The 25,862-nt window shown below is 47.0% G+C and overlaps 1 protein-coding gene across 2 annotated transcripts in view; it reads left to right on the top strand.

Moving 5' to 3' along the window:
- Positions 1 to 25,862, top strand: part of COL13A1 (collagen type XIII alpha 1 chain) — a 130,776-nt gene that overhangs the window by 77,800 nt on the left and 27,114 nt on the right. For both annotated transcript variants that reach the window (XM_062611643.1, XM_062611644.1), the window contains 16 exons: positions 854 to 880; positions 1,948 to 1,974; positions 2,082 to 2,108; positions 2,399 to 2,425; positions 6,380 to 6,445; positions 12,250 to 12,366; positions 12,859 to 12,900; positions 13,725 to 13,751; positions 14,490 to 14,525; positions 15,835 to 15,897; positions 16,521 to 16,547; positions 20,394 to 20,438; positions 22,157 to 22,189; positions 23,038 to 23,064; positions 23,697 to 23,759; positions 25,740 to 25,793. In XM_062611643.1, coding sequence (XP_062467627.1) covers positions 854 to 880; positions 1,948 to 1,974; positions 2,082 to 2,108; positions 2,399 to 2,425; positions 6,380 to 6,445; positions 12,250 to 12,366; positions 12,859 to 12,900; positions 13,725 to 13,751; positions 14,490 to 14,525; positions 15,835 to 15,897; positions 16,521 to 16,547; positions 20,394 to 20,438; positions 22,157 to 22,189; positions 23,038 to 23,064; positions 23,697 to 23,759; positions 25,740 to 25,793 — 708 coding nt within the window. The remainder of the gene's footprint in view (positions 1 to 853; positions 881 to 1,947; positions 1,975 to 2,081; positions 2,109 to 2,398; positions 2,426 to 6,379; positions 6,446 to 12,249; positions 12,367 to 12,858; positions 12,901 to 13,724; positions 13,752 to 14,489; positions 14,526 to 15,834; positions 15,898 to 16,520; positions 16,548 to 20,393; positions 20,439 to 22,156; positions 22,190 to 23,037; positions 23,065 to 23,696; positions 23,760 to 25,739; positions 25,794 to 25,862) is intronic.

Genomic DNA, 25,862 nt, shown 5'->3' with positions numbered 1-25,862 from the left:
TAGCGCTTCACAAGTGCAACAGCCTGGCTGCAGCAGGGAAAATCTTACCAGGCACTCCCACCCTCAATCAGAGAGACAGAGCAGGCCCCCAAGGCACCATCCTTCTGCCTAAGATAGCCTACAGCTTCATCTGATGTTGACCCTACAGCTTCTTTCTCTTTCCTGTTGTGCTGCAAAGAGTTGCAGTAGAAGAGGAAAGGACTCTGAAGACCTCCATGCTGTCCTTTGGGCCTCCTTATAATCAGCTTTGTAGTAGAGAGAGACCTAAGTTCTTCCCATCCTTAGAGAGCTAAGCACAACTGTAGCTACTTCCCTATGAACCAAACTCACATGAAACCCATAGCTCCAGAGAGCCACTTAGACAAGTTGCCCACCACACTTCCTCTAGCCATGCTGTAATGGAGAAAGAGCTGGTAGCCCATATTGCTCACGTCTCATTTCCTATAGCAGGACTCTGTTTTTGCCATGAGGAGCATCACTCTCAAAAGAGACCCACCAGCTTCTCTCTTCTACTGCCCTGAAAATACACACTTGAGTCCCAGTAAGGTGCAGTACCCTGCACTCAGCTGAAGTAGCTCTGCCAGCCCAAGGAGGGGCTTAACAATGTCCTAGCCATGCCCCAAGGAGCCTTTGCACCCCATATTCATTCTCTAGAGCTTTGTCCTCAGCATTGTGGGTAGCAGGAAGTGGTTTTCTCTTAAGTGTGGAAGCAAAGCTCCACGTGCACAATGTTGTACCTCCCTTGACAAGGTATAGTAACTGCAGGCACCTCCTGAGGCAAAGGGTTAAGTGGGTCAATATCTTCTAGAGACTGCAGTGGTTGAAGCTGATGCATGTTTTCTGTCTTTTGCAGGGTTACCCTGGACAGAAGGGGGAGATGGTAAAAAAAAATATATTTTTATCTCCTGGTTTGACATGATGTTGCCTCTCAGCAGGAAACAAGCTCATAGGCAGAGTAGAGATCTTAGTTCAGCTAATGCACTAGCTGTGTCCCTAATTCTGTAACTTCATAATAGCAGTGCTTGGATGCACATCCGTAATTTTTACATTATGGCTATCAGGTTCATCATGTCACAACAGCTACTCTCCAGTTACGCATGGGATATGTTTTCCTTGCAGTTAGCAATTACGTTCTTTAAATATACTCTGGGAGCTGACATTTTTCGTGGTTGGCCTCATAGCAGAAGTAAAAGTCGATGGAAAGATTTCTGAAAACCCATCTGGCAGTTTTCAACTTATCTAACAACAACAGAAAACCACCATATTTTTTGTATTAAATATTTTTTTTCCCTCTTGAAGCTCTGTTTCATGTGTGCATCATACTAAAACGCTTTTGGTTGAAAATGATAAACTTAGGCTGCACTCAATGGAAACCTAAATGAGGTCTTGCTCCTCTCAACGTCTCTGCTGATGAAATCCCCAAACATGAGTATGCCAAGCTAGTAGCTCTGTAGTTACCTTTGCTCACTGAAATGCTGAACTTTTTCTTCTGCTAATTCTGTTTTTTGAACTTGAGTGTCAGTATAACCCTCTGGCAAATGCACGTTGAAGATTCCCTCCTCCAGTGAAGGGGTGAGCTGACATCCCCCTGTTATGCAGTCCTAGCTCAGGCAGTTGCAGCTCAGGCTTCAGTCCTGACTGCTTCTGTTTCAATCCCAGTGCGTTGACCAAGATGCGCAGTCAACTGAGGTCCTGGGAAAAATAAGGGTGTGTTTTCCTGGTTATTTTTCTCCTCTCCTTTTAATAATTCCCCCCTGTGGTGCAGCCAGAACATGTGTGCATTTTCACTCCTCCAGAGTAACAAAGAGAACCCAGATCTCCTGGGAACTTTATCCACAATTGTTTTTAAAAGCTGAGTTTCCACCTACTCCATACACTGAGAGTTTTTGTCTTCTTGTCACTGTAAATGGGAATCCATCTCGCATTCACAACTGTGTTTCTTTAAAGGGTGCTGCAGGTCCCAGGGGACAACCCGTAAGTATCCCATCTCTTGTAATCACACCTCCTCCTAATCCCTTTCATCTTGCATAAATTGAACTTCCTAATTTACTGAGGACTTTTTTATCACTTTTCTTTTATAGGGACCCCCAGGACAAAAAGGAGAAAAGGTAACTTTAATGAGAGATATGTTGAAAATTAAATGTAAAATATGAGGAAGGAAAGGACGGAGTTGGTGCTGATCAGCCTGACTGAGTGGCTAAGAAATGCAGCAAGAACATAGGGCTCTGGGGCTAAAGGGACGGGAGGCAGAATGTTTGCAGGGTACAAATTGGCATAGCCACACTGAGTTCAATAGAGTCACAATGATTTACACCATCTGGGTCTTATCCTGTGTGTCTATTTTGGTGCTCTCTGTTCATGGTTTAAACTCGTTCCTTTTAATCCCATTCTTTCACAGGGTCAGTGTGCAGAGTACCCGCACAGGGTAAGTCATTAGCGTTATTATCATCTGCCCCGTGCCTTCCTGCATGTTAATCCTCCTTTGTTTGGATGGCCTTTTTGTTGGAAATATAGATCGTTTCATTAACAAGAGGAGTCACCTGGGCCCTGAGGGCAGTGCTCGGCTGATAGATGTGTTTCACAGAAAAGCAGCAGATAAGGTTTTCCAGGAGGGGTATTGGTTCTCCAGTCTGTTCCTGCCCACTGGGCTCACCCCCAGCTAAATGATGCAGTTGCTGCTTCCTTGTGACCCTCTCATGGTTCTGTGCCGGACAGGGAAGGTCTGTATCCTCACCCCAAAACCCAACAAAACCTGGGATTTCTAGAAGAGTGAGAACACTCACACCTTGTGCTGCTGCTACACCACCTCTGTCCTGCTTCCTCAGCCTCCACTGCAGGTGTGTGGTCAGGAGCAGTATGTCGTTTGCAGATCTTGGGGAAAATCTATGATCATTACTTCCTTTTTCTTCTCTCTCGTGCTGGTTGCAGCCCTCCACAGAGACAACAGGGAGGGTCGTGCTTCCTTTCCAAAAGTAACCCTGATCACCCCTGACCCCAGTGCTCTGGCCGGTTCCTGATGAGCTGGTGCCCATGCCCAGTCCCCCAGCCTGGTGGGCTTTCTGCTTGCAAAGAGACAGAGAAGGAGGGTTGATTCTAGCAACAGTTTAACAAAAGCCAGGATGTTGTCCCACTTGTCTCTTTGTCCTGGACTGGCTGGCATGTGCCACAGCCAAGAGAGGAGAAAGGACATCATGGGGTTTGAGGGGATTACAGTGGTAAAATTTAACCAGCTCTAAAAACAACCAGGGCGCTGAAAATCCATTGGAACAACATCATATGAAGCAGCTGGAATTTGTAATCTGGGTGTACAGAGAGATAGGCTTAAGGGGGCTTTCTGTTTATTTTGATGGGCCTCTGAACAACTAGGTGGGCTCTGGTCCCTGGCCCTGAGGGAGCAGGGCCCTGGATGCTCCAAGCAGCAAAGACAGGAGAGAGAGCTCAGCTGGCAGCAAGACAGAAGGGAGCCATTGGTCTGTGCCAGTCCCAGTACAATAATAGCTGGTCAGCTGTGTTTATTTAGGCTAGTGGGCTCACTAGATTGTTATGTTAAAAAGAAGCTAACAATGCTCACTGGAGTGGTGTCCTGGCTTCCCGTTACAGCCCTTGGCCTGGGCTGTCCTCAGTGCTCAAGGTGAAAAGCAGCCTCAGGACCTGCAGCAACACTGGGAAATGGAGATGCAGCTCGTACATCACTGGGAGTAGCCAGGCTCATGCCTGGGAGCAAAGGCACGCTGGTTTGGGTTTGGGGTTGTAGGCATGCAGGGTGACATACTGCAGGGCTGTGGCAGTGAGGAAAGGGTGAGTGCAAAGCCCCACGTCCCAGCAAATCCTAGCGATGTTTCCTTGGAGATACTTATGGTCTCATGAAGCAGCAAGCTCAACATTTTAAAAAGCCCATGAGTAGTTGCAAGGCAGAAACATGCTCACAGGAAGGGTGGCTATCCTCAGATCTGCTCAAGGGTGGGCAGTTCTGAAGGGTCTGGTCACAGCCTGCAAGTTCATGGAGGCTGAGGCACAAATGAGCCACCAGAGGTGCAGTTCTCTCTCTTCCCCCCAGAATGAAAATTAGGATGAGCTTTGTTGTAAAAATGCTACACATTTGACTGAATTTCAATTTTCACTTGCTTTACTGGTTGACAAAGTCCTTTGTCAGGTATTCTGAGTGAGGAAAAGAAATCCGGCATCCTGAAAATCCAAGGATGTTGTTTTGGTTTTGTTTTGCCTTTGTTTTCTTAGGAAGGAAATATAAGGTTAGGACGTATGGGTTGGCTCTTGTTGTGATTTCCTATTTTTATTGAGTGAGCCTGTACAGCCTGCACTGCTGTGAGGGATGAACCTGGTAGCACGGCTACACATTCTGTGTGGCTGCGTGAGGTGCTCCGAAGTGCTGCCCTGATGAAGGGCACTCAACTCAGGGAAATGGGGGACCAGACATGCTCCATCTGCTCTCAGAAGTGCTGTGTGTCTAACTGACCCCATTTGTGTCATGTGTCTTCGCTGTCCCCTAGGAATACCTAAGTACCACCCTTGCAGCCCTGCGCTCTAACCAGATCCTTACTCTGAAGGTTTGTGTGTAACAATCTGATGGGACCCAGTTCTGATGCAAAGGCTCGAAGATGCGGATCCAATATTACATGCTGTCTTCTGACGAAAGCTTGCCATTGAGACATAGAAGGGGCAGGGCAGGAGCTGTGTGGAAGAGGCTTCAAGTTTCATCTCTAAAATCTCCCACTTGCGCCTGAATCCATTGCTGGGTCTTGTCTCACCTCTGTTTTCAGGACGGCTTTTCTCCATTTTCCTCCTTATCTTTTCCAGCATCCTCCCTGCTTCCCTGTAAGCTGCATAGTATTTCAGCACTTGAGGAGCCAGGTAAAGCCAGCTCGGCTGGGTCTGGGTTGCTGGTACAGATGTGCTAAGTACACTTAGCACAGAGGTGTGGGGATTTACAGCAGCATCTCCCTTGAGAAGATTAACACAGTCCCACATCCTCTCCTGGGCTATGGGGCCTCCTGCACTGTCTTTTAGAAAGAGAAGGATTTCTTTCAGATGAAATCAGTGTAGCTGAATTACCAGCAGCTTTTGTTGTGATAGCTTGTGGCTGTCTGGTTCATCATTTGAACACAACTGCCTGATCACAGGGCAGCAATGCTGCAATATTGGATTGCCGCTTCACTTTGCAATAGGACTGGGTCCTTACTTTCACTGCAAACGTGAAGAACAGTGTTTAAAGTGATTAAAGTGCACTTCCTCGGTGCATATGGTTGTTGTGGTGGGAAACCTGTGGGCACACCTCTCAGATCTGAGTGCACAACTCACATGGGGAAAACTTTGCATGCAGGGGCACATTTTTTGTGTCTGAGCATAGAAAGCATCTTTTCCCTGTGTAAATCAAGAGCAGCTTCAATGGAAAACTGATAGGAACAGGAAAGTGGATCTGGCCAGAGGAGCATTCCTGGGCTTGGAGCCGGCATGGTGGGTGCCAGGGTGACTGCTGCATGCATGTAAGTGGAAACTAGATACAGCAGAAGGATGAACAGATGCTTCTGAGCTTTGGTGCATTTGATTTCTGTGTGTCCAGGTCAGCTTTGTGCCCTAAGGCAGCATTCCTATCTATAAGCAGTCAGAGGATGATATTACAGTTACACAAGGAAAAGCAAAGCATAGGCTTCAAAAGCAATACCCTGCTTAGGACTCAGACACCAAGGCCTAGTCTTTTCCTTTGGCCATGATAAAATGAACCCAGCTAAATGAACCACAGTAAGACCTGTTTTCTGGCCCTGGTGCCTTCTGTTGACCTCTTCTACCCTTTCTCTACTCCTACCCCTGGAAGAAGGGTGATGCCTGGAGATACAATGTGTTTTTTGTAATGAAAGATGGATAGAACTAGGAAATCACACTTGGAAAATTTGAAGAAAATTTTCATTTTGATAGTTGCCTCAAATCTGATGTTGAGAAATTAAAAGGAACAGTCCTGTCACTAGCGAGCTTAGCAGAGCCTGTGGGGGGATGTCATGTGGTAAATACTGCCTGAGGAGATCAGTAGAGATGAGTCAACCCTCAACCCCAGGCAATTTTAATTTCCAGAGAAAGCAGTAAAAGCTCTGTGTGCTGGGAGCATCAGGTTGGCAAGCGCAGCATCACTTGCCAGTGCTGGCATGTGACAGGTCCCCCTGTGAGCGATGCATGGCACGGAGGAGCTCAGAGGTCTGCCGGCAGGTACCTGTGCTGTGCACCCTCTGTGCACGGCTCTTGTGGGTGGGTATTTTTACAGCAATCTCTCTGTTCCCCTCTTCTCTGTTCTCTCCCCTGGCTGCTCTCTGACTCTTGGTGCCCTAACGGCCTCCTTTGCACTGCGATCTTCTGGTTTGATCTTCTTCAGCTGTTGCCTCTCCTCAATTCAGTGCGGCTGGCTCCGCCTCCGGTCATAAAGAGACGCACTTTCCAGGTAGACTTCTCCTTGTTGCCTGTTTCTAAGCTTACCCCAATGCTTTAAATTAATTAGCTTGTTACCTGTCTTTCTTACCCTACATGGGCTTTCCAAGAGGTTCAGGCAGAGCTGAGGGGCTTTCTTTGAAGCAGGGAAAATCTTTGATGTGATAATGTGGATAAAAAGAAATCCAGTGAAGCCAGTTTTCTAAACTAAAAGAAGCGGGCCATGAAACTGTTCTCAGGACTGTCAACAAGCAGCCTCCTACATTATGGAGTCAGTTCCTGCATATTCAATCTTCAGAAGAGGTCAGAAACCTCTTGCTGAAATGCAGCTAATGTCTGTGAAACTTAACTGAGATGAATGAATAGGCAAATGCTTCTTCTATGGGCTAGTCTAGTCTGAGACACTTGGGAAAATGTGTTTAAATAAGCTGTTATAATGGTTTCATTAAGTTGCATTAAATCTTTGTGTAAACACATTTATTTTGGTTTCCAGGGCCATAATTCATGTTTAGTTTAGTTTATTTTGGGAATGAATTCATAAGATGAATTACAGACATATGAAGAGTGAATAAGAGTGTCCATAGTCAGAGTTCATGTGGCTTTTAATGAGCCCACTTTGAGCTCCCTTGTTCATCAATTGGGATTAACTTTCCCGTGTGGACAAACCGCTGTAATTACCCCGCTGAAGTGTGCTGGGCACCCTCTATTAAGTGGCTTGGTTTTGTCACCCTGCTGCCTGTCTAGACTGTCAGATGCTAGCAGGGAACCGCTGTCTGCACTACAGGCCCTTACCACGAGGTGCCTAGTCCTTGCCCAGTGCTGGCAAAGTCCTGACGTTATCACTTGAGCCTCCGGTCTCAATTCAGTTTCTATCGATTCAGTGTTTGCAACACACAAAGCCCCATGGATTGCTCTGGTCAGCCTTCAAAGTGACAGTCTGGAGAGCCAGGCCAAGGACTGACCTCTTGGGAAGGCTTTGAAAGCTGATGTTCGTATCCAGGATGAAGTGGGAAACTTGAATAGCTGCCCTGAGTCCTGTTGTCAGCCAGGGCTGCAAATTCCCTCTGTCCCCAGAGGGTAACTTCACTGAAGAATTTTGCCATGATTGGTTTTGCTGTTACTGTATTCATTCTCTAAGTGTAACAAAGTGTAATCCACTCCTACAGATCTGCCAGCACCTGGCAATTCCAGGAGCTTAACATATGAATACTAAGAAAATATGTGAGGCTGAAAAATAAACATTAGCACCGTGCCTGAGAGGGGAAAATCCTGCTGCTGCCTCTGAGCACATCAGCAAGAGGGCTTTGCCCAAAGGCTTAGGCTTAGCAGAGACATGGGCTGAGTGTAGACCTGTGTTAGGAGGCTGAACAAGCATTGGATTGCTGGGCCCGAAGCAGGGTTGCTAAATGGTGTTTAAAAGAACTGAAAAATAGCTCCAGTTAATAGCTAATCGTATAGAATCATAGAGTCATAGAATGGTTTGGGTTGGAAGGGACCTTAAAGATCATCTAGTTCCAGCCTTCCTGCCATGGTCACTGGTCACTTACGCTAGAGCAGGTTGTTCAAAGCCCAATCCAGCCTGTCCGCAAACATTTCCAGGGATGGGGCAGTCACAGCTTCTCTTGGCAACCTGTTCCAGTGCCTCAGCACCCCCATAGTGAATATTTTTTTCCTGATATCTAATCTAAACCTACCCTCTCAGTTTAAAGTCATTCCTCCTTGTCCTGTCACTACATGTCCTTATAAAAAGTCCTTCTCCAGATTTCGTGTAGGTCTCCTTAGGCACCAGAATCTGCTCTAAGGTCTCCCCAGAGCCTTTTTGTCTTCAGGCTGAACAAGCTCAGCTCTCTCAGCCTGGAGACACCTGATGAGAATGACACCTGATCTCCAATTTACTGTATCCATTTACCATCCGGTTAGACCTGTGGTGGTCCTTTTGTGCTGAATACATTAATAAGAGTATAATGATGTGATAATAATATTTTGCATGTTTAGGGATCTGCATGGACAGGCGCTCACTTAGACAAAGCACACTCTGTTCAAGGCAGCAAAGTGAAGGCAATGCAAATGGGAGTTTGGGTGAGCTCCTTCCAGCTGCTCCCTGTGCTGGGGCAGGGCTCCTGCTCTCCACATCTCCCTGTACCCTGCCAGGGTGCCAGCACCCCCTCACAGCCCCGTGCTGCGTTATAATGTCCTAAATCTGAAGCATGGACTGGGCTGACAGAGAGTAGCTGAGATGGGAATAGAGGAGGGAGAATCAATGGGAGACAGGAAAAGATCCTTTGTCTTCCCATGGTAGGGGTGCTGTAATATGCATGTACTCTTTAGTGCACCCATGGTGGGAGTGATGTAAGATGCAATGGGAGTGAAATCTCTGAAGCTGGGCTGCAAGGTCAGGGCAAGAAGAAATCTAGAAAAATACTCCAGTGCCCTCCAAACGTCTTGTCTTCATTGGATGCAAATTCCCTCACAAATTTAAAAGCAGTGAGACCATTTACAGGACAGTTAAATAGCACAGAGCATGGAGGATAGGGAAGCTCAGGAAGGATCCTGTGTCCCCTTGCATGTGCCACAGGGTGAGCCAGGATCCACTTACAAAACAGGGAAAACAGAGGGCACCTTTCCTGCCTGGCCCAGCAGGCTTCCCAGCACAGGCTGTGAGTTGTCGGCAAGGCAGTGTCTCTCCCACGGAGAAGGGCTGTTGCTCCACATGACTGAACTTCCTGTGAGCCTAGCCTGTGTTTTGGAAATTTTAAATAGAACTCATGGCAGAAGGGATGAAATTTGCAGCTTATTACTTTCATTTATCATTATAAATAGGGCAAACATCCCTGTATCTGTGTGTTTTACCAAAAGCAGCCAGGATAAAGAGCATACTTGGTAGGAACACACACGGGACAGATTTCATGCATTCTCCTGCACACACAAATGCATGAGAGCAGACTTAGTTTTACCCAGTAGTAGTGTATAAGGCTGTAGAGAGGATAAATGCAGCAGAGACCCAACTGCACACCCACTGATTTATAATTGAGAAACAACCATGTTTGACTTCCAGCTTCCCGTGGATCCACCAAGGAGAGGTTTTCAAATTTAAATTGGGTCTCCACCAGTAGGGTGTCATGGTATTTTATCTAGGGAGGGGGAATGGGAGTGGAGACCACAAGACTAACAGCTTAGTGTGGATGCCACAGTGCCTTAGGATTGTGCTGGATTCATCAATTATAGATCAGATGGCAGATAAAACTAACACCAGAGGAATGTAGGCCCACTGATGAACGGGATGGGTGCCCTGGTGACAGAAGATACAGAGATGGCAGAGTTACCGAATGCCTTCTTTGTCTCTGTCTACTCTGCTGCAGGCAGTCCTGAAGAGTCCTTTATCCCTGAGACCTTAGATGAAGTCAGGTCGACGGAGCGGTTTGCCTTAGTCGATGAGGAACGGGTTAGAGACCAGTTGAGCAATCTGGACATCCATAAATCCATGGGTCCAGATGGGATGCACCCGCGGGTGCTGAGGGAACTGGCGGAAGTCATTGCTAGACCGCTCTCCATCATCTTTACCAAGTCTTGGGAAACGGGAGAGGTGCCTGAGGACTGGAGGAAAGCAAATGTCACCCCGGTCTTCAAAAAGGGCAAGAAGGAGGACCCGGGTAACTATAGACCGGTCAGCTTCACCTCCATCCCTGGGTAAGTGATGGAACGCCTTATCCTTGGTGCCATCTTAAGGCATATCAAGGATAAGAGGGTTATGAGGGGCAGTCAACATGGCTTCACCAAGGGGAAATCATGCTTGACCAATCTCTTAGCCTTTTATGAGGAAATTACACGGTGGATGGATGATGGCAGAGCGGTGGATGTGGTCTACCTTGACTTCAGCAAAGCATTTGACACAGTCTCCCACAGCATCCTCACAGCTAAACTGAGGAAGTGTGGTCTGGATGATCAGGTAGTGAGGTGGACTGTGAACTGGCTGAAGGAGAGAAGCCAGAGAGTTGTAGTCTATGGGGCTGAGTCTAGTTGGAGGCCTGTATCTAGTGGAGTGCCTCAAGGGTCAGTACTGGGACCAGTATTATTTAATATATTCATCAATGATTTAGATGAGGGAATTGAGTGTACTATCAGCAAGTTTGCTGATGACACTAAGCTGGGAGGAGTGGCTGACACTCTAGAAGGCTGTGCTGCCATCCAGCGAGACCTGGACAGGCTGGAGAGTTGGGCAGGGAATAACTTGATGAAGTAAAACAAGGGAAAGTGTAGAGTCCTGCATCTGGGCAGGAACAACCCCAGGTTCCAGTATAGGTTGGGAAACGACCTGTTAGAGAGCAGTGTAGGGGAGAGGGACCTGGGGGTCCTAGTGGACGACAGGATGACCATGAGCCAACACTGTGCCCTTGTGGCTAAGAAGGCCAATGGCATCCTGGGGTGTATTAGAAGGGGGGTGGTTAGTAGGTCGAGAGAGGTCCTCCTTCCCCTCTACTCTGCCCTGGTGAGACCCCATCTGGAATATTGTGTCCAGTTCTGGGCCCCTCAGTTCAAGAAGGACAGGGACCTGCTGGAGAGAGTCCAGCGCAGGGCAACGAAGGGAGTGGAGCATCTCACTTATGAGGAAAGACTGAGGGAGCTGGGTCTCTATAGTTTAGAGAAGAGGAGACTGAGGGGTGACCTTATTAGTGTATATAAATATACGAAGATGGAGCCAGGCTCTACTCAGTGGCAAACAATGATAGGACAAGGGGTAATGGGTACAAACTGGAACACAAGAGGTTCCACTTAAACTTGAGAAGAAACTTCTTCTCAGTGAGGGTGACAGAACACTGGAACAGACTGCCCAGGGAGGTTGTGGAGTCTCCACAATGGAGACATTCAAAACCCGCCTGGACACATTCCTGTGTAACGTTATCTAGGTGTTCCTGCTCCAGCAGGGGGTTTGGACTAGATGATCTTTTGAGGTCCCTTCCAATCTCTAGCATACTGTGATACTGTGATCAGCAGTCTGGTATTCAAACGTGGCACTTCCAACCCACTGTCTCCTTCAGCACCGCTTGATCCCAAGTCGAGGTCCTTTGGGCCAGATGACATTGCTGAGGCATGAGCCACAGCCACCAAATGGCTACTGAAGGGTCTGGGGAGGAACCGGCTGAAACAGCTTTATTTCAGGGAGCTTAAAATGGCAGGTGGCTCTGCAGGCACTAGCTTGTTAAATCTTACAAAACCAGGCTCTTCCTGGTGCACATAGGCATGTTCTGGGCAGGCTCCAGAAATGCCGTGATGATCGTGTTATTTTCTTTTGGTTTTGTGGCATTTCTACTTTTGGTCCTTGGCAAAACAGAGGGATATATTTGTCCAACAAATATAGCATAGGGAAAAAAATAGGCTGAGGTAAGACACTGTGGTTCTGCCTGGAAGTGCCAGGGTGGTCACGGGAGGCTTTGCTTCACATATGACTGTCAAGTGCTTTGGAAAGCCTCCTGAGAAGCTCAAGAGATGTTGGTCCATGACTTATAAATTGTACTTGACTGAATGGAGAAAAAGATCTCTTCGAACTGCTCAGTCATCTGTAGATCCCTTTTAAAGAGAGGTCTAACAAGGTGGCCTCAGATGTCTTTGCAAACTGTAGGGTGGTGGCTCCTGCTGCCCAGGCAGCCTGGCCATCCTCAGAAGGTCTCTCCCTCACTCTTGGAAACCTCTTCTAGCACTAACCTGGGACTTGTTCTACCTCTTCTGCTTCAGCCAGGCTGATCTGCTTTGGGCCTCTGGGGTGCTGGTGTGAAAGGTTTGCTCTGCCTGCTCATAACCCGTTGTTTTAACAAACCACAGGGTGAACAAGGACAAGCAGGAATCCAAGGTCCCCCGGGCCCCCCTGGTCCACCAGGGCCGGCTGGACCGGCTGGACCTGAAGGAATCCCAGGGCAGCCAGGGCCAATTGGACCACCTGTAAGTACAATTACAAAAAAGCCTTCTGCTTCCTCTTTCCCTAGGGCACGATTTTCTCTGCCCTTTGTTGCCTCTTCTGAAGCCAAGATAGCCTCAGACAGGAGATTTGTAGGGGATGTGAATGTGTGTGGAGGACGAAGTTCTCAGGAAGGACAGGGAGTGTGAGGGAGAGCGGAGGTGTGCAGCCAGCATTGTTGCTATCTGGACACACATGTGTGAGTGGGTGACACCAAGGCTCATTTCCTCCTCCTCAGGCTCTGCAAAGGGACACAGGGAGGAAGTAGCATGAAGGATGTAATTGTCCTGCTCACAGCAGAAACCTGGCTGATAAGCATCCCTGTGACTCCTTTGAAGCTCTGCCTCTGTCCTGTTCTCAGGCTGGTAACAAGCAGCCAAGGAGGGCAAGACCAGAAGTACTGTTTAAGACAATACCATTGCTGAATGGCAGGGTACAGCAGAAAATCTTGCTAAGGTACCTCTCTCTTCCGACAGGGCATAGCTGGAGAACCTGGGAAGCCTGGCAGAGATGGAAAGGTGGGTACCAGAAACCGTTCCTGGGAGCTGCAGGGAGAAACATGACATGCTGGCCCCACAGTTGCTGCAACATGAAAGAATTTTCCATCTCAGAGTTTTCGAGGCCTGCTAGCGGGACAAGCAAGTCTTGTCCCCAAAAGCACCTCTCCACACAGAATATAGGGGTCAGGTATTCTGTAAGCACCTTCAACTCTCTTTGAGCTCTGAGGAGTCAAAGATGTGATTACTAAACATTTTAATTACTATAAGCAGATGACATCAAGGGTGGTATAGAGTGGTTTTCTCCTATCTGTTCACATCAAGAAGGCAGCTCCTGGATGGATATTGTGTTTATTTACATTTACATACACATGTATCTGGTATGCTTTGTGGTACATATCAGGTAAATTGTTCAGTTATTTCTGATTTAAAGACACAAGTGGTTTGTTAATATGTTCTCTTCATTTAGCTTGTCAGAGAAAGCTGCAAACACCTTTGCTACTCCAGAGCTGCACAGTGGGCTTGGAACAAGTTTCCCAAGTAAATGCAAAGAAATAGAAAAGATTCTAGAGTACAATGAATAAGGCAAAGCAGCTTTTTGGTCTTTGGATTCATCAAGACCAGGCCTGGGTGGATGGAGCACTATGGGCATGAACTTACTTGTATATATGGGTTAAGACAGTATTCATGAAGAACAGATGGGGGATGTTTGTGCTCACCAGTGCAAATCATCTCTAGAAAGAGGCATTTCAAACCAAAGCAGTCATCATCTCCCACCACCCTGCAGCCCATATAATGTTGTCTACATTTTCCAACTCCAGTGTTTGTTGCGATTTTATCTGCAGGGCTTACCTGGGCCTCCTGGACCAAAGGTGAGACATCGCGCCTCACTTGGAGGTAGAAAAATACTAAACAGAGGTGGACGCTCCTGGCAACATGATATGCGTACATTTTGTTGGGAGGAGGAGGGGGAAGGAGGTTACATCAAATAGCTGAGAAAGATTTCTAACCCATCTCAGTATTGCCTTTGGGGCCTGGCCCGTTGCTGACTCATGGGTTTTATCCAGGCGACACGTCTGAGTCGCATCTTGACTGAGCAAGGCACGCCTCATCAGCCCCTCTTGCAAAATTGTTTGCCACACACAGCTTTATTGGCTTCTTCCATTCTCAAAGCGTTTACCAGCGCTTCAGGAACTGATTTTGCAATGCTATTGTTAACTCCACCACAGTTTCCCATTTATTCACTTGCCAAAATGCGAAAGAGGGGGTGGTTGTTGTTGTTTTTCAGCTGCCGCCACCCACCCCCATTTGTTTTTATTTGAGGTATGTAGCCAGGGTGAGGAGATGGGAAACACACAGCTGAGGCACAGAGCTGGCACTGTTGTTCAGCTGCCAGTGCTTGTTGTGCCTTTCCTGCTAGGGCTCAGTCCAGTGCAGGTAACAGTGACCCACAGGTCTGAAGGGTCAGGAACATCGTGGAGTCACTCTGAGCAAAAGGTGAATTTTCCCCATGGAATCCCCTTCCATTCCAGCATCACCCAGGGAAAAGGGCAGGGATTTGTCCATCTCAGGCTAAGCCTCACTTTATTTTGTCTTTTTGCCTTTTGTAGGGGGACCCTGGGATTCAGGGATACCCTGGCCGAAAGGTAAGAGGGGAGCTGCAATATTGTCTAATGATTTAAGCTGCACTGATGCCTTGTGGGGTCACAAATGCAAATCTGTGGACTCCTCTGGAGCATTCTTCTGAGCTCTCTTTCTGCTGGACATAGGGCTGTAACTGGTAAAGAGATCCCCTGCTGTTGCCCACATTAGGAGAGGCTGGACCCAGTGATACCTTTAGCTTCCTAGTAGCTATGGGACAGGCATCTCCCCATCTGTGTGCTCTTTAAACCCACTTCCAGGCTGAAGGCTCTTGTGAATCCAGACCTGAACAAGAGACTGGAAAGGGCCAAATCCCTGGCTATGTGCTGCTCTCTGGAATAAATAAGAAAAGAGTCAATCCTGCTCTAGGTTAAAAGGCAGAAGCTGGCAGTGCCCAAATATCTTCAGCAGCAGCTAACTAACAGCAGGGTTGTCAAGTCCAGAGGGTGGAATGAAAAGATAGAAAGAGAGACAGCAAAAGGACACAAAGAAAGATCAAAGGGGAGAGAGAGAATGGAGAGATACTACTAAAGAGATGTCAGCTGGAGAAGGGAAAGGTGAATGCTCCCGGCAGGCAGGAGTCCTATGTCCCGTGTTACCTCCACATTGCTTTACGGGCGCTCTGTGAGCAAAAGGCAAGACCTGAGAGCTTTTTAATTAGTTCTGTATAAACTGAGAAGTTTTTGTTATGTCAGGAAGTGGAAATTACAGCCCTCACAGACCACAGCCCACTCCTGCAGACAGACACGATTTATTGCCTCTTCTTCCAGTGAACCGTTGGTTTTCCCATTAAGAGCCCATCCTGTCCTGTGTGTGTGCTGGGGGGGCAGCTCTCAGCACACAGGAGCAGTGAGGGGATCCCTGTGATGACCTCGCAGTGAGGGCCTCTCATATTAGCTCCTCTTACATGAAACAACTTGTCTGGCTAATTTACTTACCAAGTAAAGAGCCTGCACTGATCCCAGAGGAATGAGCCTGAGGTTGTGACCTTTCTCTGGGAAAGGTGGAAGGAATGGATGAAAATAGCGGAGAAGATCTTCCCTGGCGAGTAGGTCAGGGGAAAGGGAAAAGAGGGTAAAGTTGAGCAAAGGTGATATACAGGATTGTGGGACCACTCCCTTCAATCTATTCATTTCTCACCCTAAATATCTTGATGCAGAATGGTGCTCCTCTCCCAGAGAGACCCACATGGTAGGTTGGTGTGTGGTGGGTGCCCCTGCGCGGGACATCTTTTCTGACCTTTCAGGCAACCCATGGTCTTCTTGCTGCTCACTGCATTTGCTTCTTCCTCCTTTTCTTTCTTCTCTTCCTCAGGGTGAGGTGGGTGAGTCAGGCCTGCCTGGTGCACATGGCCTCCCTGGAGCTACTGGCCCCAAGGTAACCCTTAAACTCAGAGTCATTTGGGCCATCTCCCAAGAACACATAAGTGGCACACAAGCTTAGAGACATGCGAAGGGAATAAAGAAGTTCAGGGGCTGGAGGCAGTTCTCTAGAGCCTGGTATGAGCCACATAAAGAGAAAAACTCACTCTTATGTAAAAAGCGTGGGCAATTTTGGCCAGAGTGATTGCCTGCTGTCCGGAACCAGGGTCAGGTTCAGCCCTGCACAGGCCCCCATTAAAGGATAAGACTAACCCAGCCTTTAGGGGCTTTGCATTAAGGCTGGGAGAATGAAGATACTCTGGTCCATGAAATGGTTTGACAGTTTGTCTACAACACAAAACATGTAGGAAAGCATTAGTATGGGTGACCTCTAGCATCCAACAATGTAAATTGCCTTGCATTCCCAGGGAGGGGTGGGCTGCAGCTAGTGTTCAGGCTGGTACCATGTTATTATCAGGAGCCAGTTCTCTCTGGAGGCCTGGGTTGTGTTTGTCGCACACTTCAGCTTTCAGCTACTTTCTCTTCTGCTTTTGTAACAATTGTACAGCTTGCTCAATTTCTCTTTATGCTCACCATCCTTCTCTCTTGTTTCTTCTCTCTCTCTCCTTTGCGGGGCAGGGTGAAAAGGGGGACACTGGCATAAAGGTAGGCATGAGAAATACAGTTTTCTAACATGGTAGATCATCTGGGAGATACTGCTCCTTGGGCTGATGAATTGTAAGAGGAAGTTGGATCTAAGGCAGCCCTGTGGGGTATTTAATGGAGTACACATCTGTGCTCTGATTAACCACAGACAGACACTCCAAGCTCAGGCAATAAAGGCAGCCTTTATCCATTTGGTGGAATTTGATTCTTACCAAAGGCATTTCTCTGACTATGAAGCTTGCTAATGATTTGTTACATCTCTCCATTTGATGGGCTAGGTTGGGGTTTCCTCATAAAATCTGGTTAGCTGACGCATCAAATCCACTCAAACTCTGCAACTCAAGCTGAGGCTTGGCACCAGGCTTTTCTATCTGTTTCTGGACACTTTTTACAGTCTCATATGGACTATGCCCAGATGTTATCTATTTGACTGAAATTTACTGTACCCGTATATTTAAAGTATATTACTCAATGTAGTCTGTACTTAAAACATTACAACACTGGCAAGTGTTCATGACAGTCAGAGCATACTGTGTCATGCCATACATTTTAAAGAAGAAAGACTGGTCCTGTAATATTTTGAAAGGCATTAACACTGACACATACATTTCAAGCATTTAGTACGTGGCATACACCTCATTTATCATGCAGCATATACAGTTTCTATATTTTTTCCATCTGGGTGGACTATTTGAAGGCAGAAAAGGTCTCTTCCGAACTTAACATGGATGTGTTACATCAAGTTTAAAGAAATGTTTTGAAATGCAGGCTCTGGGTTGAATAGAACAGCAGCGATTGTCTTCCAACAAGAAAACAATATCTCCTCAGAAATACTCTGGTGCATGTAAGGTCTGAAGGTTTCCACACGTCCATCTTCATATCAGTGTAATTCCATTGAGCACAAAGGTGTTGCTTCCAGTTTGTGCCAGTGTAAGCGAAAGCAGAATTGCACCCAGAACGCATGTGTTTTGAGACAGAATTTGCTGCTGCCTCAGCAGCCAAGTGCTCTCACATTAAGCTGAACTGGATAGAAGACTGAATTTAGAGCATGGCTTGGGAGGGAGAAAAGGCTGGAAGGAGAAGCTGTATTCCACCCTGCTTGCTTGTACTATCTTTTTCCACTGCTAGCATACACAAGGGATAATCAACACTTCATTTGGGCAAAGGGGAAGTTTCCCAAGTCTTCCAGTGAGGTCTCAGGGTCATCCACAGGTGAGAGCCTTCCCTGTTCTATGTAGAGAGTAACAACTTAAGGTGACCCTGGGCACATGCTCTCGCTGCTTGGGCCCTTACTATCCTACTTCACAAATAGTGGAGATGAAACCTGCCATGCCTTTTGTGATACTGAATCAGCTCCAAAGTGGCACCTCCCCAGTGCCAAAGTAGCCTGTTCTTTCACACACTTTCATTTGTTATTGTCAGTATCACTTTTCTCGACTTCCTTTCTCCACTCAGAGGAATTGAAAGGGAAGTGCAGAGGTACCCTTAAATCAGAAGCCAGACATCACCCAGTAGCTGCTCCTGGGCATCTGACAATGCATGGATTTGTTGTCTTTGGAAATTGCTTTCTGTTATCCTGCCACCTAGGAGGATTGCTTGGGATTCTGGAAGGCTCTTAATGCTTCCACCTTTGGATCCAATTACCTGGGCTAGATTCTGCCTTCTCTGAGGAGCCCCAAATACTATGATTCGTAATTTAGCTGTAGTGACCAATTTTGCGTAGTGTATCACTGCTTTTGCTGGCAGTGAAGAACATTTCAAGCCTGAAGAAGCTTGCTAGTTTCACACAGACCCTTTGTTCTTTAATAGCGTCTCCCCACCTAGTGTCAGATGCAACACAACATAGTTTCTCTCTTAGCTATTTTATTCTGTACTTTGGTCGTATTGAGATCTATGTCTGTGTCCCATAAGACAACCAGTGTATGTGATCACTTGGGTAATTGGAAGAAGTGTTTGACTCGCTGCCACCCAGCCCAGACATCACATTCAGCTTTGCTGATGTTTTCTTTTCTTTCCATTTTTTTTTTTTTTTTTTTTTAGAGGTCCTTAGGATGAGGCTTTTTCTCATGCTCTGAGAAAAGAACAGTAAAGAAACTGCCCATTATAATATGCCCCATTATAATATGCCTTTTACAGCAAGGAGCAAAACCGAAAGGGTCTGTTATAACTGGCAACCCATAGCCAGCGTTGCTAGTGAACTGATCAGCATGGGGCATGCTCTGTTATGATTGGCACCCAGTGGATATAAAGCTGCACACATCAGGTGTAAAGGAAGAAAGTATGAGGGCTTTCTGTGTTGGATGGGAAGGGTTCAGCCTAACTCTCGCGGATAGACTGAGTTGTATTTCCTAAATCAGCCTAAAGCTCAGGAGGGCAGGGCAGTGCTGCTGAATGCCTTCCTGGAGCCCAGTGGGGACCTGTGCTGGGAGTTTTGCCTTTCATATCTACCTTTGGTGGTGTTTCCCAGATTCTGGCTTGGTTACACCACTCCAGTGTTGGTTTTGGTGAGCTGCTGCTGCATGTCTGTGGCACTCTGTGCAGCCCAAAGGGCAATGGGGGACCCCAGAAGGATCAGACCAGTAGCTACTTACTCTATTACAACAGTTTTCAAATGTGCAAGGGTTTAAAATGGTTCTGGAGAGTTGTTTTTCCTGCTTAATCTCTGGGTTTGCCTCTGAGGTTTTCTTTCTGCTCTTTAATGGTACAGTGTCATGTTTGTTGGTCCTGCTCTCTAATTAGCTCTGTGTGATCCTGCCGTGCCAGTGGGGGCTGTGCAAGCGAGCTGAAGCCATCATCAGAAAATGCAGAGTAGGGTGGTTGCTCTGTAACTTGCTCCTTGTAAGGGGCTACCTCTCTCTGAGGTGGCTTTGCTTTTGCAGGGCTAAATAATTAAACAGCTCTTCAGGCAGGCAATTTCTTCCAGGCAAGTTTCTGGGATGGGGAATTACTTTCACATGCGGGGCTGCTCTATGGGGCCAGCCTCTGCAAGCAGTGGGGGTGCCTCCCAGCAGAAAGCACTGATTTTCCTTGCTTGGTCTCACTTGAGAGAAAAGTAAAATAACAACAGAAAAAAACAAAAACAAAACCAAAAAACACCAAAACAAATCAGGGAACACAATTGGGAAGGAGGGAGGGTTCCCACTTCTCTGGTACAAAGCATTCATAATCATAGTTTTATTTTTCTCACAGATAAGCATACCATAGTTAAGTATGCTGCATAGGGTAGGAGGTGCCCACACTGCCTAAGTCGTGTATATTGTGGTGTTAGACAGTATTTTACAAAATGCAGTTTGCAGTGTGACACAATTGCAAAAAAAAAACGTGCTTTTTAAAAAGCATGTACATATGTTCCTGCTGAACAGCCCTTCCAAGCAAGGACTAAACACCAAGAGCAAAGTAACAGCAGTATGCAGATTGTCTGAAGATATTTAATTTTCAGTTATCACCAGATAAAATTCAGGCTAACAATACAAGGCAACCCTTTCTCCAGATGAGTTTGTTTGTCCTATAGTCACTGCAGACTGAGTGACTCCATCCTCTGTAGAATACCATGGCATGGTATGTGGTAGGAGGATACAGAGGCAGTTTGTACCCAGCACTGTTGCTGTGGCACTCCAGCAGGGTCAGTCCTGCTGTATACAACAGGTTTGAGAGGTACCAGTGATAGGAAATGGTGTTGGCCAGAGCAGTCAGCTTGCTGAGAGTCAGGTGGGGAAACGGGCTGTGCCTTATCTCACCCAGGAGGCTTTCTCATCACCTATGCCCTGGGCACTCCTCACAGAGCCATGGGGGGACTCATCTCCTTTCTCTTTCTCTCTTTCTATGTGTTTCTTGCTCTGCTTCCAGGGGGAGAGAGGCATGCCAGGGCTGCCAGGAAGACATGGCACTAAGGTACCTTGTAAACAGTGGAGTGATGCTTGTCTGCCTGTTCTCACCTATACCAATTGACTGTCCCTGATGCACAAGCATCATCTGGATTTGTGTGTGTGTCTGTTAGTCAATTACTATCCTCAGCTGAAATCTTTCTGCTTCAAAATTGCAAAATAGGGGGGCTAATTTACAAAGGAGATGTTGGGGGAACTGTTTTACAAAGCAAATGGCATGCCCAGTCTGATGATGTCTTGCAACATCAGGCTCTTAATGCTTTATGCTAGTGAGAGCAGCCAATTGCTGATGTTTCTAGGGGATTGGTGTTTTGTAAATTGAGGGTCCCAAGCAACTGCTACAGCCTTCAGCAGCTTGTGTTAGCTCACTGCCATCGGTAGGGTTATACAAGTGTGAACCTGGACTAATGCAGCAATGAATCAGGGTCAGTGTGTGGGCAAGCCTGCATGTGTGTGCACTGCAGTTTCAAGATAAATACTAGAGAATAACATCATCCACATTCACTGCCATTTAAAGGCCAAAGAGTGAGGAACAGGCATCCCAAATGCACTGTGAAAGCTTAACCTAAGCCAAATGCTGCACGTAATTCCTTTCATGACACTAGCCTGTATTCACTAAAAACCTACTGACCCCTGAGAGAATCTGGAATGCTTTTTTCCCCCTGTTTATTGCATAGAATCCCTGATTTCCATCTTCTGTCCTTGTGTTTTTTAGCTTTGTCCCTGATTTCTGTTTCAGAAAGCTGAGAGGTATGATCCTGCTGCTCTCTGGCTCCCCACTCCTCCTTGTTTGAACTTTTCCAAGCTCTTTTCACTATGAACTTGGCTTCCAGTCCTCCCCTCTGCCTCATGTGCTACATCCCAAGCGCTCTCATTTCCCAACTTCTAACACTATTTCACCTCCTCTCCTCTTCTTAGACTTTTGTTATCCCTCATATTTGCTTTTATAACTGGACCTTTCACCAGGATCTAACTAATACTAACACAGGGCATACAGAGATTTCAGAGCAAAGGGCTGATAGGGAAGACCTGTTTTTTGCATCAATGCTGTCGAGGGAAATGTGACTGTCCCTGTGGGAGCAGCTGCCTCCTAAGGGTTCTCAGATTGCTGGACTCTGGTTTCGTGGTGGTGGCTTGCTCTGCACTGCAGAATGACACCTCAATTGCAGTGATTGGAAGTCTTTTTTTTTTCCCCTTCAGAGCTTTGCTGAAAATATTTTACTGCAGGGTTTGTTTAAAACAGAATGAGGGGAAATAGCAAGAGCAATGCTCTGGGGTACAAACTAGCCTTTCTCAGGGTGCTTGAACAGATGTGTCTGGGATCAAGTGCTGAACTAGTTGTCTGGGCCTCTGTCTTTGCATTCTTCAATTATTTGACACTGTTCTGCTAGTTGGCCTTTGCTTCACTTGCAGGACTAAAATGGGGGGGGGGGGGGTGGTGGTGGTGGCGGTGGTGGAAATCTGGTTGTCTTAACTGGGTTATGCTCATGATGTCTGCATTTGGAAGAGCACTTTTGAAAGCAGAGCCAATATCATAGGTGAACGACTTACACAGGGAAGGAGGATGCGTGCTGTGTGGTGTTACAGCGTTACTGCTGAGTTTTGGAAAGGAAAAGATGTGGGTTTCTCCTTTTTACTTCCACTTGGCTGATACTGTTTTGTTTTTAAAAGCTTGTGTCCGATTAATTTCAAACAAGGTGTTCCTGTCTTTTCTCTCTCTGCCAGGGTGCTCCTGGGGTGGCCACCGCAGGGATGAAGGTGAGTTTTACACTCCTCTGCAATGGCTTAAGTAGGGCACGCTTAAAAGCAAGGGTTGGAATTAGGGGATCGTAAGGCACAGGAAAATGATCGGACAGCTCCCACTAAAGGGGAGTATCAGAACTGCTGTTGTGTTTGGCGGAGATCCTAGACCGGTCTCCCGCAGCACCTCAGATACCCCGTAACTCTCTAAGCAGAGAGACTGGTGAGCTCGTGGTAGGTACTCCGCAGCAGTGTCAGGATGGCAACAGAGCAAAGGGCCAGGTGCAGACTCGTGGGGCTAGGAGTTGTCTGGGGATCCAAGATGTGCAACAAGACAACGACCTGGTGTCCAGATTTCTTCCAGCTGCTGGGGAAAAAAAAGACAGAAACAAAGAAGTTATTTCCAGGGCTGGTGGGGAGGGTTTTCCTCCTTCATGCCACATTGATCCCGTATCAACACAGTCTCCCCCTAACCCCAGCTGCAACCACAGCTTTGCTCTGCTCCTGTGCACACAGAGCTACGAGTAGGCAAATTCCTTAATGCTGGAGGTGGGTCTTGTCTTACTATGCTCTCTTGTACCTGGTAAACCTTCTCTGAAAATACTGCAAGATGGTTACTTGGTTTTATAAAAGCCACTTGTCTGAGCCTTGCTGGTTTCTTACAGCAGTTTCTTACAGCTGGCTAATGAAGATAAACTAAGCTCCAGGTATAAATACTAGTATGCATTTAGAGTATCCTCATGCTTTTATTTAAAACCCAAGGCCTCCATAGATGAATGTTCTTTCCTCCACTCTGATAGTTCTAGCAGGATTTTTACCCTCTCCTCCATTTTTTTCACTTTATTTTCCTGTTTCTTCCTCACCAGGGTGAGCCCGGGACTCCAGGAGAAAAGGTACTCAGAGAAGGTTTTGCTTTGAGCCTGCACTTCTGCTTGGTTTGTGTTTTTTTTTTTACCCTCCCAGAGCAGCTGAGGTAGCTGAGCAATGGCTCTGTACTTCCCAGTGCCCAAATCCAGGTCGTAATGATACCTGCCAGTGTAGGGAAAATGGCAGTAGCATACAGTGATGTCAAGTGAGAGGGGGGCAATACTGCAAACAGATTACCTTCCTCCTGCCCCTGTCTGTCTTTATGGGAATACTCTCCAGCTGATTTCTTCCTTTCCTCGCTACTCCACAAAATATGCACAGCACACTTTGCTTAGTAAGTATGTTCCTCCTTCCTTTGTCCCCTTCTGCCTCCCAGTACTTCTGTGTCCACCAGGAGTCTTCCCAAACAGGGGGGCTGTTTATCTGTCAATATACCATATGAACTGCCCTGCACAGCCCCCCGTCTCAGTTTAGCGTGACCTGGTTTGAGTTCCTGTGGTGGGCATGGTACAAAAATACCCCATCACTCTCCATCACTAAGCAGCCAGCTTGGCTTCTGAACAGCTGGTACCTCTTGTTTGAGGCTCACTGGGTTATGTTACAGCATGCGACAGCCATATAACAGACACATTTTCTGTCTCTTTTCTTCCCCACAAAGGGAGATCCTGGAGTCCCAGGGAGGATGGGCCCCCCAGGTTTGCCAGGGAAGAAGGGGCAGCGGGTAGGACATTGTGTGTTTGGGCTTGATGTCCTGGCAGTGCTGTGCTGTGTTCCCTGTGAGCAGGAGCTGGCGGGAGCCTGCTTTGTGTGGCATTGTTGTGCTTGAAGGGGATTATGTGTCCTTTTATGGATCTTGCCCCCTTGGTGAAGTGTGTTTGCGTGTTCCTGCTTGCAGGAGGTAGGGGTGCTGGTGGCAGGCAGGGCAGCATGAGATGCCTGGGATGTAGTCTTGCTCTGGGAATGATTAAGGACAGTGCTGCATCTTTTAACTCCAGAAATAACAGCCTAAACAGGGATTCAGTAATCTGGCCTCCCTCTTCAAGAAATCAGCTTCTTTACACTATTTTCAGTAACCAGTATGGACATGTGTATGGAAAACTAGTCCTTGAATGAAAAGTAGGATATCAAAAGCAGAGTAAGGCAGGATCAAGGACCCACAGAGGCCCAAGACAGGATTAGAGACTATATCCTTACAAAAACACCAAAGGCAAACCCTTTTCTTTGGGTATGAGGTCCTGCAAATGGTTTCCTTCTTTCCAAGGAGAAAAGCATTAATTTATGGTAGCAGTGTGCATGCTGTGGTAGGGGAGGAAAGCTGAGTAGGGGTCTTACAGGTGGCTGGAGGCCAAATTACCTTAAAGAAATGGGTCACTGCACTCTAGAATTGCCTGAAAAAATAAGATTGCTGCTAGTTAATTATTTTCCATGCAGCCACCAGTGCGTATCTATTTGTGGATCATTGATGCAAGTCCCCTGCATGTCAGATGTGTGCCCTTGAGTTCTGATGAGACTGGTGTGCAGCACCAGCCTCTGCAGACAATGGGAGGAACTCTTTGCTAACCTGCTGATCCATTGTGCTGCTGTTGTAGAGACAGCTAGGCACCTTCTGAGGGAAAGAGGTTTGAATTGTTCTATGTAATCTGTACAAGTTTTTAAGTCTTAGAGGTGTGAGGATTGCAGGTAAGAGCACACCTGTTTCCAATTATCCATTTGCTGTTCATGGTAGCAGAAACCTCTGATAGCACTCTGTCCTGGCAAAATGCAGGCTCCCAAACAGGACACTGTAGCTGAAAACCATGGGTTTAGCAGCTTGATGTAATGGGATGGATAGAATTTAACTTCAGCCCAATTAAGCTCAAATGTTCAAAAGATGACCCAGATGTTATGGCAAACTATGCAAAGTCACTTCACCAAGTGAATGCTAGATGGCCTCCATTGCTCCTGCCCAATGGCATCCTCCATACTCCATAGTGCCTCATGCAGCTCAGCCTGCAGGCCTTGCTCTCCAGGCATTGTTTTACACTGTCATCTCCTGTCTTTGCCATTTTTGCCACTCCAGTTTTCACTGCTTTTCACAACTGGTATGTGTCACTGAGTTTGGCTGCTTTTTCTTAAGAGTATGATGAGACTGGGATTTGGAGTTAGGGAACAGGAGCGGGAAATGCCCCTTGGAAGAGGTGTGGAAATGTTGATTGTGAGATCTTAGCCAAACCAAAGCAGTGTAATTCACAGGGGTATAAGGAGGGGTGAAAACGGATGGTCTCAAGCAGTGAACAGTTCCTGTTTAAAGAGCTGAACTCAGGGCATGGAAAAAGTCCTACCCTCCAACTAGAATTCACCCTGGGCAACAATATGTCTGGTTATATGGAATGGGGAGAGCCTGTGCTGAAGGACTGACAGGGAAAAGGATTTAGCAAACCAGAGTGATAAGGAAGATGCACAGTGAGGGATCCTGGACCCCTTTTCCACTCACTTTCCTTTGGAGAAAAATGGCAATGATGTGCAGAGATAGTCAAAAAGGCAGGAGAAAACATTCCCCATGCTAAGCAGGTATTGCTGCAGGATGCCTTATCTATGCCTAAAATAAAATCCCCTGGGGAAGAGAAAGAGGGTTTGAAAGCAGAAGCAGCTCAGCCTTTGGCTGCTCCTCCAGGATGGAGAGCCTTGCAGTCAGACCCAACAACGTCTGTTTTGCCAACAGGGTGAGAAAGGACGAGCCGGTGACCCTGGGCTGCCGGGACTCCCTGGCACCAAGGTTTGTATCTTCTCTGATTATTTATTTCAGGAGGGATGGGGGTTGAGGGACTTCAGAGGGAGATGTGCC

The sequence above is a fragment of the Pezoporus occidentalis genome, unplaced genomic scaffold (assembly GCF_034315485.1).
Source record: "Pezoporus occidentalis ecotype Australia unplaced genomic scaffold, CSIRO_AGI_Poc_V1 ctg155, whole genome shotgun sequence".
Taxonomy (NCBI): domain Eukaryota; kingdom Metazoa; phylum Chordata; class Aves; order Psittaciformes; family Psittacidae; genus Pezoporus; species Pezoporus occidentalis.
The sequence above is the reverse complement of the archived record's forward strand: the minus strand, read 5'-3'. Positions and strand labels throughout refer to the sequence as shown.